Genomic DNA, 14939 nt, shown 5'->3' on the forward strand with positions numbered 1-14939 from the left:
TGACGTCACCCCACAGATCACATGACACGAACTCAAACATAGCTTTTTATTGATTTTTTTTTTTCGTGTCCATTGAATGTTTTTGCTCCTAATGATAAAACAATCGTAGTTGAGAAGACGCTGCCCACGGGCCAGAGTTTGAGACCCACAACGATAGTTGTTGGAACTTCCCCCTCACAATTGCACCACACAGGCGTTTCTGCTGTGAGTTTCTGATATAACTTAGTTTCAAAAAGAATGAATGTAGATTTGTAAAAAGAAGCGGAGTCTTTAATCCGCGCTCCAACTTTTCGTATTGAGTGGCGTTTTCACAACTTCGTTTGCATATATAAGGAACACATTTGTTGTGATTACAGATGTCATTAACATTTCCCGCAGCGACACCTGTTGGTACTCTGATCTCTGTTTTGGCCAGCTTTGTAGAATTACACCGATTATATCGTTTCAAGATTATTTTTTTTACCAAAATGAAGAATATGCAACATTATTGTAACGAAATCCTACATTATTCCATCCTTCATCCAAGTTTGTTGTTTCTGCGACTCTGACGTTGGATGTTAGCATTAGCGATAGAGCCTTTCGGAAGAACACAATTTGGAATCACTATATTTTTCAATTTTAAGAGCAAGAACTGCAAACCAAACATTTTCTTTGTCGACCACAGGGGGGCAGTAAGAAGCTTAACCAAAACAGCATTAAATGACTAGTCTTTTAACGAATCATATCCCGTCACAGAAACTGAGCAAAAACAAAATTGTAGTGTGGATAAAATGACATTTTTGTGGCGGTGAAGTTCCGGAGTTTTACGTCACTTTTTTTCTGCATTTTTTAAAACATTAAATAAAGTATTTGATTTCATATATTTACGGCATTTAAAACACAGGCAAAATTGCAGTGGAAGAAAAGGTTGGTAGGAAGTTTATCAATTCATCTGTGACAAAAATAAATCTTTGGTTCACGGTTCTAATTACAGGTTGTTCTTCTGCGTGCATCACCGACCCTTTTGTCAGAAGTGTGCAATTTTCTGGTACTGAGCTAACAGCTGCAAAAGGGAACAAACACGTGAACGTGACTTTTTCCACCTGAGACTCAAGACGCATTGGCGTCAGTTACGGTGAGACAGAGCTGTCAATCATTTATCATTTAGACTTCGAGAACCGCTGGAAACTACAGCGTTTGTCTTAGGTTAGAAAGCCGAGAGTGGCCCCACCCCCTTGGTAAAGCTCGGTCGGCAGGTGTCACAGGAAGTACTGCGGACAAACCAACAGGAGAGGAAAGGTTACGTCATTGCAGGTGTTTGTTCTGTTGAGTCGTGTTCAGTGCTGGTGACAAATTTACAACAATCTTCAAGGTGTGCCGTCACAGAAGCGTCTCCCTCGGACTACACCGACACTTTATTGTCCTTCTGTAAGAGAGGGGAACAAACAGCTGTGGTCATGACATCATCACAGACATGTAATCACCCAGACTGCCAATGTGTGCCTTTACCCTGTACGCTGACAAATCAGCAAACTCCCGCCCCGCCTGGTTTCCTCTGTACCCGCCCCTGAACCCGCCGCCTCCCCCCTGCAGCGTTCCGTAGAACCCTCGACTGGACATCCGGCCCCGGCTGCTGCGGTAACCACCACCTCCGCCGCGTCCACGGTAACCGCCGCGCCCTCTGCCATGACGTAAAGGAATTCCAAAAGTTTCTGCATTCATCCTGCGCTCCTCGGCCCAAGTCTGTCTCCGCTCCCTGGGGAGGAGTCACATCAGAACAACCAGCCAACAGGAGGGGAATGATGTCACATGATCAAAATAGACACTTACTGAGGGAAAGCCGTGCCTCTGCTTTTCTCATTTGCTTTCCTGACAAGACAAAGAAGTATATAGGTTATGACATCACAGTGATGTCACCTAACAACACAGGGTAATGGTTAGGGCTAGACCCTGAGATGTTGTCTCTGACACTGTGACATCACTGCAGTCATTTCACTGACCTGCTGTCATCACAGGAAATGTTGTCAAAAAAGGACTTGGACTTGTCGTAGTAGCAGTTTGGGCCGAGTGGGTCAGACCCATCATGGGCATTTCCTTCACTGTTCTGCGTCTCCACCCCGGACTCACCCTTTTCTTCTCCGTTCATCACCTTCTCATCTGAGGCAGAAGAAGAAATGAAGGTTAACTCAATGACTGGGCTGGGCGTGGTCAAACACAACAATTAGGGATGTCCAATAATATCGACCCGATATTCGCATAATTATTTAATACTTGTATGAATCGTTATTTCTTTTTCCTCGGACAATCCCTTGGTTTGCATATTCGCATAATTATTTAATACTTGTAAGAATCGTTATTGGTTTGTTCTCGGACAATCCCTTGGTTTGTACAGATAAATAAACAAATATTTCTAAGCGCTTAATAGTATTTCAATATCTCCCTTGGGGGTTTAGTCAGCAGGCATCACTTAACTTCCTCAACCACCAGGCCACCACTGCCCCACTATATCAGTATTGATTGATAACAGAATCGGCATTTTGGCAGTTCATAGTAGTACAGCTGGTTAATAGTTATTATCGGACATCACAACTACAATAATGTTACCTTTCAGCTTCAGCTTGTTTTGGAACTCGCGGTCAATCTCTTCCTTGTTGAACTGAGCGTTGGCGCTCTCAAAGTCAAAGTCTTTCTCAAACTTCATCGGCCCATCTCTGCGGACATTAAATCGCCCTCTGCCGCGGTGCCCGCCCCCTCGACCACGTCGATTGGCTGGCCCCACGTTGGATGCTGTGGAGACAATTGATTCATCATTCTTTATCGCTCTAGTACAACAGGCAGTGTTGTGACATCACAGCATCACTGTGTGACATCACTGATGTCTCTCATCAAGTCTCACCCCTTTTTGAATCCAGGCCATCCTGGATCTGGACTTTCTCTCTGCCCTGTCCACCGCCGGTTAAGGCTGTGTGATTGTGGGCAGGACTTCGGGAACATCCTAGACCAGGGGCAGGGGCAAGGGCAGGGCCTGTGGTGGGCTTGGAGCTAGGAGCTGCGGAGGAGGCAGTAGGCGGAGTTGATGGAGTTACCTGGACCACCGGCTCCTGGGTTGGACTTTTTCTGAGGGGGTCCAAAGCTGGACTGCTGCGACCTGGACATTGAATGAGGACAGAGACAGTGGAATACACTGTCAGACAAGAACCACAGACATATGCAGACACTAGGGCAGACACCTGTACTGAGTCAGACTAAGAGGAGTCTCTGGTGTCGAGGAAGACTGTGGTGGTCTGACTGAACAGGTCCCTCCTCTCATTCTGTAGCATGATTAACGTGGTTCTGGAGCTAGGTTCAGAGACTCAGAACCCTTGGAGATCATGCTTGACTCTGCACAGAAACAGGAAGTGACACAAACACGCTGACAACATACCGACTCCAACAGGTCCAAACTGAGGCGACACCAGGGGACTGGAACTGAACTGGTTGTAGGCAGGAACTGGGGCCCGGTTGAAAAGACCATAGGCGGAAGAAGACTGGAACTGTGTCGGAGCAGAAGATGATGAACTGGTGCTGATGGATGACTGTGGAGGAAAACAACGGGTTCAACGTGTACACTGGGACCAGGATGTAGCACCAAGAACTGCAAACACGACCTAGAGCCACAAACAGTTAAACTGTCCTATTGCATTAAGCACTAAATACTCTGTAGTCCATTAAGAGTTTGTATAGCACAGCAATTCGTACCAGAAACTACAGTACTGGTCTAGAACTTCTACATTCATTAAGCAAACTGAAAAGTCAGACTGAAGTTGATAGGTCTGAATTGGTACCAGGGAAATTGGATGTGAGCTTTGGATCAGTACTTGTTGTGTAATGTAAAAAAACAGTACCTGGACTATGGCTGGATCCTGAGGAAATGCACTGGTTTGTTTTGGAGGCTCACACACAGTCAAGTCTTTGATGTCACTTCCTCGGAAGATGATGTACTCAAAGGTGTCATCACGAGGGGGGATGGGTCTGTCAGTGGGTCGGTCCTCGGTACCAAAGGAACGGACTGATAGAAAAAACAGCTGTGGTCACATGTCACACAGGTCTCTGTTATATATTTGTCATTAAAACATAAATATTGTTTTAATCTGGTTTTTTTTGGCAACAATGACATTTACAGTTTGTGAAAAATGTGTCAATTCTTACCATCTAGCAAAACCTGTAAGACTACTTTCCAGATATACTTTTATTTTTGTTTTTACTTTTTTCTACTTTTGTTTTATAGTTGGACACATTTCGTATATTTTACCTAATTTATCCTTTTCACCAAAATTTGAATTGCAATCCTTTTAGGGTTTAAGGGCTAAAACAGCTTTTAATTATTTCACTTGACATATAGTCTTTTAGAAAACCTAAGGTAAATATACTGCCAATATTCAGTAACATTATTTAATTTTAAGTATAACGACACAGTTATTAAAGCGCTTAACCGTACGTCATGATCCATAAATGGGTCGCAAGCCCATGTTTGCTTAATGTGTGAGCGTCTTGTCATTCAATTAGCATCTTCTGTATGCTAACTCCAATGTTTTATAATCTTACGCATCATTTGGGCACAGTAACACCGTATTAAAATAGTCCGACTGTAAACAGTCCCTTTACGGTCATGTCACCTTTAGCCAGAGCCACAGTGGAGTTTTCAGTATCAATTGTGTACAAAATCCCTTCGTAGCGTATCGCGGCCTTGGATATGAGGCTGATTTTGGAGCCCAGGTACGGGGTTCCGCTGCTCATCGTGCCGCTGTGCTGCGTTGCAGGGCCGGCGAAAACACGAGAGGGACGGTGTGCGGGAACCGCTCACGGCGGGGTAGAAGTGTCGGGGGGAATACACTGTCGCTGCTATTGCTGCTGATCACACAAACAACATGGCCGCCGCCACAGCTGCGTCTCCTCCTCCTCATACCTGAGAGCGCGAGACACCACGGCAAATCAAAGTCTCGCGAGACAACGAAGCGCCGTCGCCAAGATCCATGAAGGATAGAAAAGACAATATTTTTCTTTCCGTTGTGAGTCAAATAAATAATAACAATAATCTTATTTTTTTAATATAAAACTACAATGATTAAAGTGTTCTGACAAATATGTTTGAAAAGACAATGAATATTTACCTCCTGGTACGTTCCATTACGTTGAACATGATGTTGCATCGTTGTGTATTTTTCATTTGTCGGTTAAAAAAATCAAAAACATTTATATGAAATCTAAGCACATTTATTAAGATTACAGCCATTTACCATAGTTATTATTATGAGAACTCATGTGATACGATCACTTGACCATAGTACAACATAGAATTGATTTCTTCTTCCGTTTTGTGTGCGAGAGAAGACGTGTGACCATATCTTTATGTTTAGGATCTATGTTGAAAACGCAGCCAGCTCCTCGGCGCATGCGCACATTCTAAAAGCCAATTGAACAACGGTCGCAGATCAAAGATGGCGGGAGCCGTGGACTCACTGGAGGACATGCTCTTCACTGAGGTAGATGAGGAAGCCGTCAGTGACCTGGTCGGATCTCTGGAGTCCCAACTGGGAGACAGAAAAACTTCTGCCGGGAATCGGGATTTGGCTCCGGTCTCCTCGGATCATTTCTCAGGGAAAGTGTGCGACCCAGTGCAGCCGCAACAAGGACAACCAACGGCTGCTCCGAGGAAAGAATCCGGCGGCACAGAGCCGGGTTCTACTCCCAGTCTGTCCTCTACCTCCATTTCCATCGGTTCTGGGCTGCCCACTGTTGGAGCGGCTCCGGGTCCAGTTCCGGTAGGCGCCGCCAGCTTTCACCGGGCGGCTGTCCTGGGTCCGAGTACGGCCCCCGGATCATCCGCGGTTGAGGTTTCCAGGATTGAGTCTCCCGCCCTGCAGAGCTTAAACGGCGGCCCGGTGAAGTTGGTGACCTCAACTGCAGGCTCCGGTTCTGTCATAAGCTCTGCTACTTCCAACTTCTCAGTACCTGTAACCCCACAGAAACATCCGAGCCCGGTGACCAGCAGCGCCCAGAACGGAGTAGAACCCAAAGGTGGTCAGCAGGTGACTCTCGGGGCCCCAGGTCCATCTTCATCCGCCTCTCTGGTCCTGAATCAAAGTGGACCTATGATCCAACCCAAGATTCTAGTGTCAACTTCCCCCATAGTTCTTACCACCACGTCTTCACCGACTACACAGTCGGCCATTAACCACATCCAGGGCAGCTCCACTGTCGAGAAGCCTGTTGTCAACGGGGTCGCTCAGCCGGCTATAACTGTCGTTCGACCGTCAGGTGTTACGGTGGGTGCTGCCCTGCAGCAGCAACAGAGACCCGGGCTAGTGGCAGGGTCCACTCGGCCGAATGCACCGCAGCCCCCGCTGGCTGTTCGTCCCCAGCAGCAGCAGCAGACGACTATCCAGCTGCCCCCTGGATTCACCATGCCTCCAGGTAAGTGTGACGGGTCACCCGTGATGTGAGGGAGGGAGGGAGGGCAGGGCGTTCAGATTGAGTCCTGGATCATGATAATCCATAACTGATACATTTGGTCAGATTCAGCCTTTCATAGATATAATTTCAACTCAAGTTAGGAAGCTAACAGTAAGGAGTGAGAAAAAAGTTAGAACAACAACAACAACAAACATGGCGCTGGAAAAACACCACAGGAACAAATCTGAGAATTAGTCAAATGTTGTCAAATATCAAGACCTGTCAGACAACAGCTGTTACTAAGTAGTGGAAAGCTAAAAGTTAGCAAACATTCTGCATAAATAGATAAAGCCTAGTCAGGAAAAGGGTAAAACCTAACTTTAACATCAGAGAAACATCAGGCAAAATAAGTTTTTAAAAAAATGTATAAAATGTATCAAAAACATTAAAGAGAGAGAAGTACATACTGTACATTAGTAGTAGTAGTAGTATTGTAGTAAGGTAGAGTTTGCAAATAAATAGAAATACATACAACTGAGTAATTTAACTAAATTATATCAAGAATGTAATAAATGTATGTACTAAAATCCTGACATTTGAAGACAGTAGAAAGAATATATTGATATTAAATATATTAAACATATGGATATACAACAAAGAACAGCTCAGTAAAGAGCAGGGATTGAGATTTAAAAAATGTTTTTTTTCTTGCATCTCTTTGTTTACATTTAGCATCAGGGCGCCGCCATCTTGAATCTCACAATTGTATCAGAAGATTGACACTTTGTATTTCTATGTACAGACTTCATGTCAGGAAAACAGAAAAGTTTATGCATGTAGTTTCAAAACAAGCAGTTTGGTTGTATTGTTACAGTACCACAGGTACAGTATGTGTGTACTGTAGTGTCAACAGTAACAGAATTGCACTGTAAACACAGTGACTGACGTGGTGGTATTAAATCCTGAAATAATTTTATACATTTATACTTTTGCTTAATAAATATCTCTAAGCTAGCAGGCTAGCATGGCGGAGGATGTAAATATTATAGACTGTCCCTTTAAATTCTGACCAGCCTGTACTTGCTGTTCTTCAGGAATGGTTCTGGTGCGAACTGAGACTGGACAGCTGGTCATGGTTCCTCAGCAGGTTTTGGCTCAGGCACAAGCCAAAACCCAGCAGGCAATAAGACCTACAGCGCCACCTACGACTGGAGCCACCGTCCGAGTCGGCGCACCCACCACAGGTGTAGCTGCTGGGACCACGGTGAGTCCAGTACCGGAGCATCGTGGTCCGACAGAAGTAAACAATAAGATGGTTGTTAATGTTCAGTCTCCTCAGGCTCCTGGAACTCAGATGGTACGACTGGCCGCGCCCACTCCGAACAGAATGGTCCAGCCCAGCAACACAGTACAGGTGGGGGGTCGTTGTCATATATGTACCCAACATTAATTATCTTTATCTTCTTTTTGTTTACTTCCTGTTTTTAAGGAACTAAATGTTTAGGTCTACATTATGTACCACGTAGCTAAACCTACCGCTGTTTGTGTTGTTGTTGTTGTTGTTTTTTTTATGGCTAATCATTTAGTAATTATTCTTAGAATTTCTACTAACTTTACGCTCGTTGTTTTGCTCTGCGTAGTCTGGTCTTTTCTTTAAGGCTAATCATTGTCTTTTTCTGGTGGGCCTGGTCTGTGTTTTCCCCAGAAGGCCATCACAGTGGTTCCAGGTGGCGCTGCTACATCAGTGAAGATGGCTACACCTCAGAAAGCTTTAACGGTGATCACGACTGGAGGAACGCCTGCAGCCAAGCCTGCGGTGGTCCCACCTGCTCCCCTGACCAGCACGTCTCCTGCTGTCGTGACCAACCCGCCCACCAGGGTCACTGTGGTGTCTGCAGTGAGTTCTGTTTTGAAGTTAACCTCTACACCAGGCGGTGGTGCTCTTGTTTCATGTGCTGTCTTCCTCTTTGACAGGAAATGCAAGAGAATGTCAAGAAATGTAAGAACTTTCTTGCCACGCTCATCAAGTTGGCGTCGCACAACTCTCCCTCTCCAGAAACTTCAAAGAACGTGAAGGCTCTGGTCCAGGACCTGCTGGTGAGGTCAAAGGCCAAACCCCTCTGTCCAGCCTCTGATTGGCTGTAGCTCTGACTTTGTTTAACTCTGTTTGTTCAGGACGCAAAGATCGAGCCTGAGGAGTTCACGACCAGACTGCAGGCGGAGCTCAAGTCCTCGCCTCAGCCCTACCTCATTCCCTTCCTCAAGGTTCATTAGCAGTTCTTCATTAACACCATTCACACTATTCACACTGTACAGCATCCACATAACATACACAATGTACTGTTTTAAACCAAGAACCACCATTCATGCCGTTTTCACCTCTAATGTTTCTTGACCCCCCCATCACCCCTCCGCCCCTCCCTCTTTTGCATCTTCACAGAAAAGCCTTCCTGCCCTGCGTCAGTCTCTGCTCAGCAGTCAACAGTCTCTGGTGACCACCACGGTCCCCACCACATCAGTTCAACCCCCTACTGCTCCTGGCTCGGTCACCAGCACCATCCTCAGACCCCGGGTGCCGATCAGTCCAGCAGGTGGCGTCAGGCTAAACACGCCTATCAGCACCACCACTGCACTGGTACGGTGACTCACATCTTCTCTTATAGCAGATTCATTTCCATTGTACTATCAGAATGTGGTGTTAATGGTTATTGATTCCACACTGGAGAAAATGGTGAAATTAGGAATGTCCGACCGACGTTATTGGCCTGATATTAGCACAGTTATGTATTATCTGTAAGAATAGTTTTTTCCTTTGATGGTAAAAACCCGATAAAGCAATTCCTGGGTTTGGCCAAAATATATGGGCCCTAAAAATAGTTTCTGGTGCCAGAAACTCATACTGTGGTTTGTACAGATAAATATTACCAGGCCCTTCATAGTATTTCAAATGGGATCAGGGTGAAAAAACTTCTATGTAACAATAACATATATCAGAAAAAAGTTAATATGGGACATACCTAGTTGAAATGATGACAGTTCTGTCCATGTTGGATCTGCTATTCTCCCTTACGTGTGTGTGTGTGTTCTTCCATTGTTCTCAGAGTCGACCTGGAGTCCAGACCGTTCAAACCCGCTCTCCTGTGGTCATCACTCAGACACTCAAAACTCCAGGTACGACATGCTGCAATTATCTCCTCCACCACCAGAGAGCAGCACTGTCTGACCCATTCTTTCCCGTACAGGCTCTCTGATCAGAGGACCAACCATCATCAGCAAGAGTCCTGTCAATCAGACCCTTTCAGTCAACCAGAAGAAGCTCAGTGATCCGGGTGGAGGGACCTTCAGGTAAAACCACGTCACACATCCTTAGAGAAAATGATCAGAAGGAATGCAGGGGGCGCTGTGGAGCACTTCCTCCAGTTCACCTATGTTAGGGGTGTCAAACTCAAATTCACAGTGGACCAAAATTAAAAACTGGGATGAAGTCATGGGTCAAACTTAATATTTATTGAGAAAAAAATGTTTTCCCTTCTAACCAGATCTGTAATGTAGGATTTTTTTAACGTGGAAACAAACTTTAGTTATGCGTAAACATTAAATCTGGAACAACCAAAAGTTAATATTATAAACACATGAGAAATTAAATTTGAAATAAAACACACATCAGTGGTATTTGTTTCTTATTATGTCTCTTTTTTTAGTAGCCTTTCCAGTTGTCTTTTTTTCACAGGCCAACAACAACAAAACTAAAATGTAGGAGCTATAACATAGCACATACACGGCTAATACTACAAACCCTGCCAGTATGAAGGGGCTATATACTGGCGGGCCAACTCTAGTAAACATTTGATATGACCTTGCAGGCCAAATATAATTAAACCATGGGCCAGATTTGGCCCCGGGCCTGAGTTTGACACATGTGACCCATGTCCTCTGTGTTTCTCAGAGATGACGATGACATCAACGACGTGGCTTCCATGGCTGGAGTCAACTTGAATGAGGAAAATGCCCGGATCCTGGCCACCAGCTCTGAACTGGTGGGAACCAAGATCCGCTCCTGTAAAGACGAATCGTTTCTCCCAGCTGGAGCTCTACACCGCCGCGTCATGGACACAGGTACACGCTCACACGCACATAGACATACTCCACTTCAACATTAAACCTTTCTGATCACATTGAGCTTGAGCTTTTATTATATATATTTATTTCATAGAACTTCCTGTTTCTCAAGAACTTTTCTCTTTCCCCCCCTTTCATCTCTGTCTGTTTCTGCTTTCAGCAAAGAAACTCGGTGTGACTGAGGTTCCTCTGGAGGTGGTCAACTTTATTTCCCATGCAACTCAGTGTAGATTGCGCCACCTGCTGGAGAAGGCATCAGCAGTCGCTCAGCATCGCAGTGATGGTGGAAAGGTCGGTACTACTCTACCTTAAATGACATCAGTGCTAATGTTGGTGTTAGGTTTGCCTGTTGCCTCTTTTAGGTTTTTTTTTTAAAAAATTCCTGCTTTCTTCTTCATTCCCAGGATGAAGATAAATATGAACAGACGTCAGACGTTCGCTCTCAGCTTCGTTTCTTTGAACAGCTGGAAAAAATGGAAAAACAGAGAAAAGACGAGCAGGAGAGAGAGATTCTGCTAAAGGCTGCAAAGGTGAGGGTGAACAGCACAGAGGCTAATGTTGAGCTAATGTGCTTCTTCTTCTTCTGCTTTCGGCTCCTCCATTCAGGTGTCACCACAGTTGATCATAGCAGGTCTCACTACAGTCTTATAAACCTGATCTTCTGTCACAGTCAACTTGTGACACTCATCTTTATCCATTCCAACATGGCCCCTTTTTTTTTTTTTACTTCTTGCTCCTCCATTCAGGTGTCACCACAGTTGATCATAGCAGGTCTCACTACAGTCTTATAAACCTGATCTTCTGTCACAGTCAACTTGTGACACTCATCTTTATCCATTCCAACATGGCCCCTTTTTTTTTTTTTACTTCTTGTGCACAGTCCAGCTAAGGGTGTATAAGAAAATGAAATTCACAGCAACCGTCCTTGAACGGAAGCTAAAGCTTAGCTAAGTGCATTGAGTGTTTGCAAGATCTACAGACTCCTCAGATCCTGACAAAGATCAAAACACTGTTTTTCAGAGTCGAGCTCGACAGGAGGATCCTGAACAGGCTCGTTTGAAACAGAAGGCTAAAGAGGTGGGTCACATGATCATCACAGACAATAATACAGATTGTCTGACTGTCATATTTCCTGTGACCACAAGGGGTCAGCATCATGTCCATATCAATTCTATGTTTTTTTGTTTTTACAGATGCAGCAACAGGAACTGGCTCAAATGAGACAACGTGATGCTAACCTCACAGCTCTTGCTGCCATTGGACCACGAAAGAAACGCAAAATGGACTCAATGGGCGGAGCTACTCCAGGCACAGCTGAGGTAAGACAACATATCTACAACTAATACAGAGTGACTCGTCCCCTGAAGGTGAAGCCCTCTCCTGACCACAGTCCTGCTCTGTGTCCATCCACAGATGGTGTCGGGTTCGGGCTCCTCAGCGACTCCCTCCCGTCAGCAACTGCGGCATCGAATCACTCGCGTCAACCTCAGGGACTTTATCCTGTGTCTGGAGCAGGAACACAGCACGTCGCGCTCGCTGCTGCTCTACAAGGCTTTGCTGAAGTGAGGCGGCCGGACGTTTGTAGGGGTGTGATTGTTTATCTGCAGCCCAGTGATTGACAGGTCAAACATCACTGGCATTTGTGACAAGATGCTACAGCAACAGGACAGTTCCCACAATGCACCTCTGACTTGACGGAGGACACAAATGATTTATTTTGAATGGCATTGCAGCAGCTGCTACGCTCACCTCAGTTAAAAGTGATGTCACACCTGACCCTGCTCTGTGATTGGTCCAGGAAGGTTGCGTGTGTGTGCGTATGTGTGCGTGTGTTTTTAAGGCTCCATGTCTCTCTCTCGGATTGGTTGTTGAGCGGTGACACGGCGCTCTCTGTTGGACTATTTATATTTGCTACATTTTACACCTGTTTGTACGTTTGAAATAAAAAAAAAAAAAAACAGAGTAAAGTCAATCATGTCATTGGCTGAAGTTTGTACCACCAGGACTCAACGTTTACTTCGCGTCAGAGGCGACGCGAATGGAGGTGAAAACAAATAAACGCTTAAGGCGGCATCCAATCAGCGCTGAGTTGATCCCGACGTCAGCACCCTAAACTAAGCAGAGAAGTTTGCGAACAATGGCGGCCAAGCTAATCATCGCCGTGTGTAGGCACCAACGGCGCTGCTACGTTTTATCGGGACCGGAGTAGTTAGCCAGAAGGTGGTGCCCTCTGGTAAATTGTCAGACTTTGTGGCTTGTTTTACTTTTGTCTACACCTGCTGTGCCTTTCAGGACGTCATGAACCCAGACACGGCGCCGTCGAGTGGACTTCCGGGACTTCTGGTACAGGAGGTACAGTGTAGCAACATCTTTCATCTTTCATCTTATTTCATCCTTGACCGACTTATCATGAAAATAAAGCAGGTTAAGAATTGAGCGGACGTCGCATTTTACGACACGCGCAAGAGAGGGTTAGGGTTAAAAATTATCAAGTGACGCGATATAGGCGAGGTTTTTTTCTATCGCGTTTGGTGTGAACGCCCCATAAAGCATTATACTATAGTCTCAGGTGAGAGGTTTTAGCTAACCATTAGCCATAAAAGTATTTAATTGTCCAGATTGATGTTACCCAACTTTGAGGCTGGTGGGTGTGGCCTCGTCGCAGGTGTGTTATACACCATTGGCCCATGTGGACAGGAATTAAACTCGGCACCTAACCCTAACCCTTAACTCTGTGGTCAAAAACTTCGCATGGCATTGAAATGTCTAAAGAGGTCATTACAGAGGAATTAAAAAAATTAAAAACCACAAAAGAGAGAGGGAAAAATGAATCCAGAATTTCCACAAAAAAAGTTGATAAAAAACCCTGCTTTCCTCTGTATCTACTCCAACCTACATGGAGCAGGACGAATGAAACAGAAGTAAAAGAACTACTCCAACCTACATGGAGCAGGACGAAAAAAACAAAACTTGACCAGAGAAAACGAGTGACTTTAAACAGAGTCCACAAGGTTTTAGGAGTGACTTTAAACAGAGTCCACAAGTTGGTTTTAGGGATTTTATTGAACACAGATGCAGATTTTTGGATCGTCTTCTGTTCGTCTTGGAGACTTTGGTTCTACAAATATCCACGGCACAGAAACAAGCAGTAGAGGATTCAGAACAGTAATGTTGGAACACAACATCGATGACTGCTGATCGATAATCAGTTGATTAATAAACAGATTGACAGCCACACCATCAACTCATTGGTCACTTCACAGACTGGGTCACAGATTAAACAGATTACAGTAAAGATTACCTTGATTACATATTATACTTTGATCACAGGGTACAGTTGTACGACAGGATTACACGTCACCCTCAAATCACACAAGATTAAATATTGCACTTAGATTACAGGTTATAAATCATTTAAATTTAGAATAAATACTGATTAGCTAAGAACGTACACTCACGTCACATGTTGACCAATGAGAGCTGAGGGGTGTGGCTTTAGATGCCCATGTAGGTGTTCATCTTGGCAAGGGCATCACAGACGGTGGTGAGGTCACTGCGAAGGTCCAGAACCACAGCCTCGATGCTGGATGTGTCCTTCAGGAGGTCCACGCTCTGAGTGTACGGGTTGTAGTAGACCGAGAAGGGGCGCTTGATGGTCTTTGCAAAGTCCCTGAGGACACAGACAGGACAAGACCATCAAGCAGACCTAGAATAGGCTCAGAACCAAGTGCTGGACCAGAATCAATACTGATTCACCTTCATCATCTTAATGTAAATATGGTCTGAATTCATATTGGAGTCTGTTATAAATGGAATCAAATGACATTTGTATTTTCATGTTTAAGTAGGCGGGGCTCTACTCATGACACTGATTGACTGATGCAGGGTCTAATGAGGGTCATTAACTTCACCTCATCTTCTCTTTGGCTTCCTCAAAGCTCTCAGAAACAAAGTAAACGTCCTGGAAGGTGGTGATGAGACACTCCTGCGTACAGGTTGTCTTTGGATCGAACGGCTTCACAAACGCCTGCTCTGACAAAGCATGCTGGGAAAAAAAAAAAAACCTTTGTCAAATGGCATGAAAAATGACAATGAAGCAAGTGTGTGTGTGTCCAGTACCATCAGTTCTCCAATAGAGGACAGTAGTCCAGCTCCATATGCCCTCAGATGGCCTTCTTGCTTGCACAGTCCAAACTCAATGGTAAAGAAGTAACACTGTGGACGATAAACACACCGGCAGTAATGAGCAGCACTGCCTGTAGGTGTCACTGCTGCAGGCGACTGAACTCACCGTGGCTAGTTTCTGAACATCTTCGTCCGACGCCCCCAAAGACGCCAGACCGATTTCCTGAGAGAACTGAGCAAACCTGGGGTCGGCCAGTAGGGGGACGTGACCCAGCAGCTCATGA

General features: G+C 45.0%; 3 protein-coding genes across 8 annotated transcripts in view; 1 reads left to right on the plus strand and 2 right to left on the minus strand.

Annotated features, from left to right (window-relative positions):
• Positions 1 to 32: 32 nt before the first annotated feature.
• On the minus strand, positions 33 to 5183 carry lsm14aa (LSM14A mRNA processing body assembly factor a). Of its 3 annotated transcripts, XM_025056008.1 has the most exons (10): positions 4635 to 4931; positions 3864 to 4027; positions 3404 to 3554; positions 2876 to 3127; positions 2584 to 2766; positions 1980 to 2136; positions 1810 to 1848; positions 1489 to 1735; positions 1339 to 1405; positions 33 to 1250 (listed from the first exon to the last, which is right to left on the minus strand). In XM_025056008.1, the coding sequence occupies exons 1-9, from the start codon at positions 4753 to 4755 to the stop codon at positions 1382 to 1384; spliced, it is 1338 nt and encodes a 445-aa protein (XP_024911776.1). In that variant the 5' UTR covers positions 4756 to 4931; the 3' UTR covers positions 33 to 1250; positions 1339 to 1381. The 3 variants fall into 3 exon arrangements, with proteins under 3 accessions (XP_024911776.1, XP_008309430.1, XP_008309429.1); XM_008311208.3 differs by lacking the exon at positions 4635 to 4931 and adding an exon at positions 5130 to 5183 and having other exon boundaries at positions 33 to 1405; positions 3864 to 4043; XM_008311207.3 differs by having other exon boundaries at positions 33 to 1405.
• Positions 5184 to 5407: 224 nt separating this feature from the next.
• On the plus strand, positions 5408 to 12492 carry LOC103379610 (transcription initiation factor TFIID subunit 4-like). Of its 4 annotated transcripts, none has more exons than XM_025056005.1 (15): positions 5408 to 6432; positions 7506 to 7675; positions 7742 to 7825; positions 8120 to 8308; positions 8386 to 8508; positions 8587 to 8676; positions 8852 to 9046; positions 9513 to 9582; positions 9654 to 9756; positions 10358 to 10527; positions 10691 to 10821; positions 10935 to 11060; positions 11551 to 11607; positions 11724 to 11849; positions 11944 to 12096. In XM_025056005.1, the coding sequence occupies exons 1-15, from the start codon at positions 5457 to 5459 to the stop codon at positions 12094 to 12096; spliced, it is 2763 nt and encodes a 920-aa protein (XP_024911773.1). In that variant the 5' UTR covers positions 5408 to 5456. The 4 variants fall into 4 exon arrangements, with proteins under 4 accessions (XP_024911773.1, XP_024911772.1, XP_024911774.1 ...); XM_025056004.1 differs by having other exon boundaries at positions 5409 to 6432; positions 8117 to 8308; positions 11944 to 12492; XM_025056006.1 differs by having other exon boundaries at positions 5409 to 6432; positions 7751 to 7825; positions 8117 to 8308.
• A 1062-nt stretch (positions 12493 to 13554) lies between these two features.
• tph2 (tryptophan hydroxylase 2 (tryptophan 5-monooxygenase)) overlaps positions 13555 to 14939 on the minus strand; it is a 4364-nt gene continuing 2979 nt past the window's right edge. Inside the window, 4 exon segments of the mRNA XM_025056280.1 lie at positions 13555 to 14200; positions 14442 to 14575; positions 14650 to 14745; positions 14822 to 14939. The exon segment at positions 14822 to 14939 is cut by the window's right edge and continues 223 nt beyond it. Of these exon segments, the coding sequence (XP_024912048.1) occupies positions 14026 to 14200; positions 14442 to 14575; positions 14650 to 14745; positions 14822 to 14939 (523 nt within the window). The 3' untranslated portion in view covers positions 13555 to 14025.

This window comes from Cynoglossus semilaevis, chromosome 6 (genome assembly GCF_000523025.1).
Source record: "Cynoglossus semilaevis isolate Cse_v1.0 chromosome 6, Cse_v1.0, whole genome shotgun sequence".
NCBI classification, from domain to species: domain Eukaryota; kingdom Metazoa; phylum Chordata; class Actinopteri; order Pleuronectiformes; family Cynoglossidae; genus Cynoglossus; species Cynoglossus semilaevis.

Excerpts from the sequence above, each read along its gene's own strand:
- lsm14aa (XM_025056008.1), bottom strand. The coding sequence starts at position 4,755 with ATGAGCAGCGGAACCCCGTACCTGGGCTCCAAAATCAGCCTCATATCC. Across the intron at positions 3,128-3,403 it reads GTTTGGACCTGTTGGAGTCG|GTCGCAGCAGTCCAGCTTTG; the intron begins GTATGTTGTCAG and ends TTCAATGTCCAG. Across the intron at positions 1,849-1,979 it reads ATTTCCTGTGATGACAGCAG|GAAAGCAAATGAGAAAAGCA; the intron begins GTCAGTGAAATG and ends TTGTCTTGTCAG.
- LOC103379610 (XM_025056004.1), top strand. The coding sequence starts at position 5,457 with ATGGCGGGAGCCGTGGACTCACTGGAGGACATGCTCTTCACTGAGGTA. Across the intron at positions 7,676-7,741 it reads GTGTAGCTGCTGGGACCACG|TCTCCTCAGGCTCCTGGAAC; the intron begins GTGAGTCCAGTA and ends GTTAATGTTCAG. Across the intron at positions 9,047-9,512 it reads TCAGCACCACCACTGCACTG|AGTCGACCTGGAGTCCAGAC; the intron begins GTACGGTGACTC and ends CATTGTTCTCAG.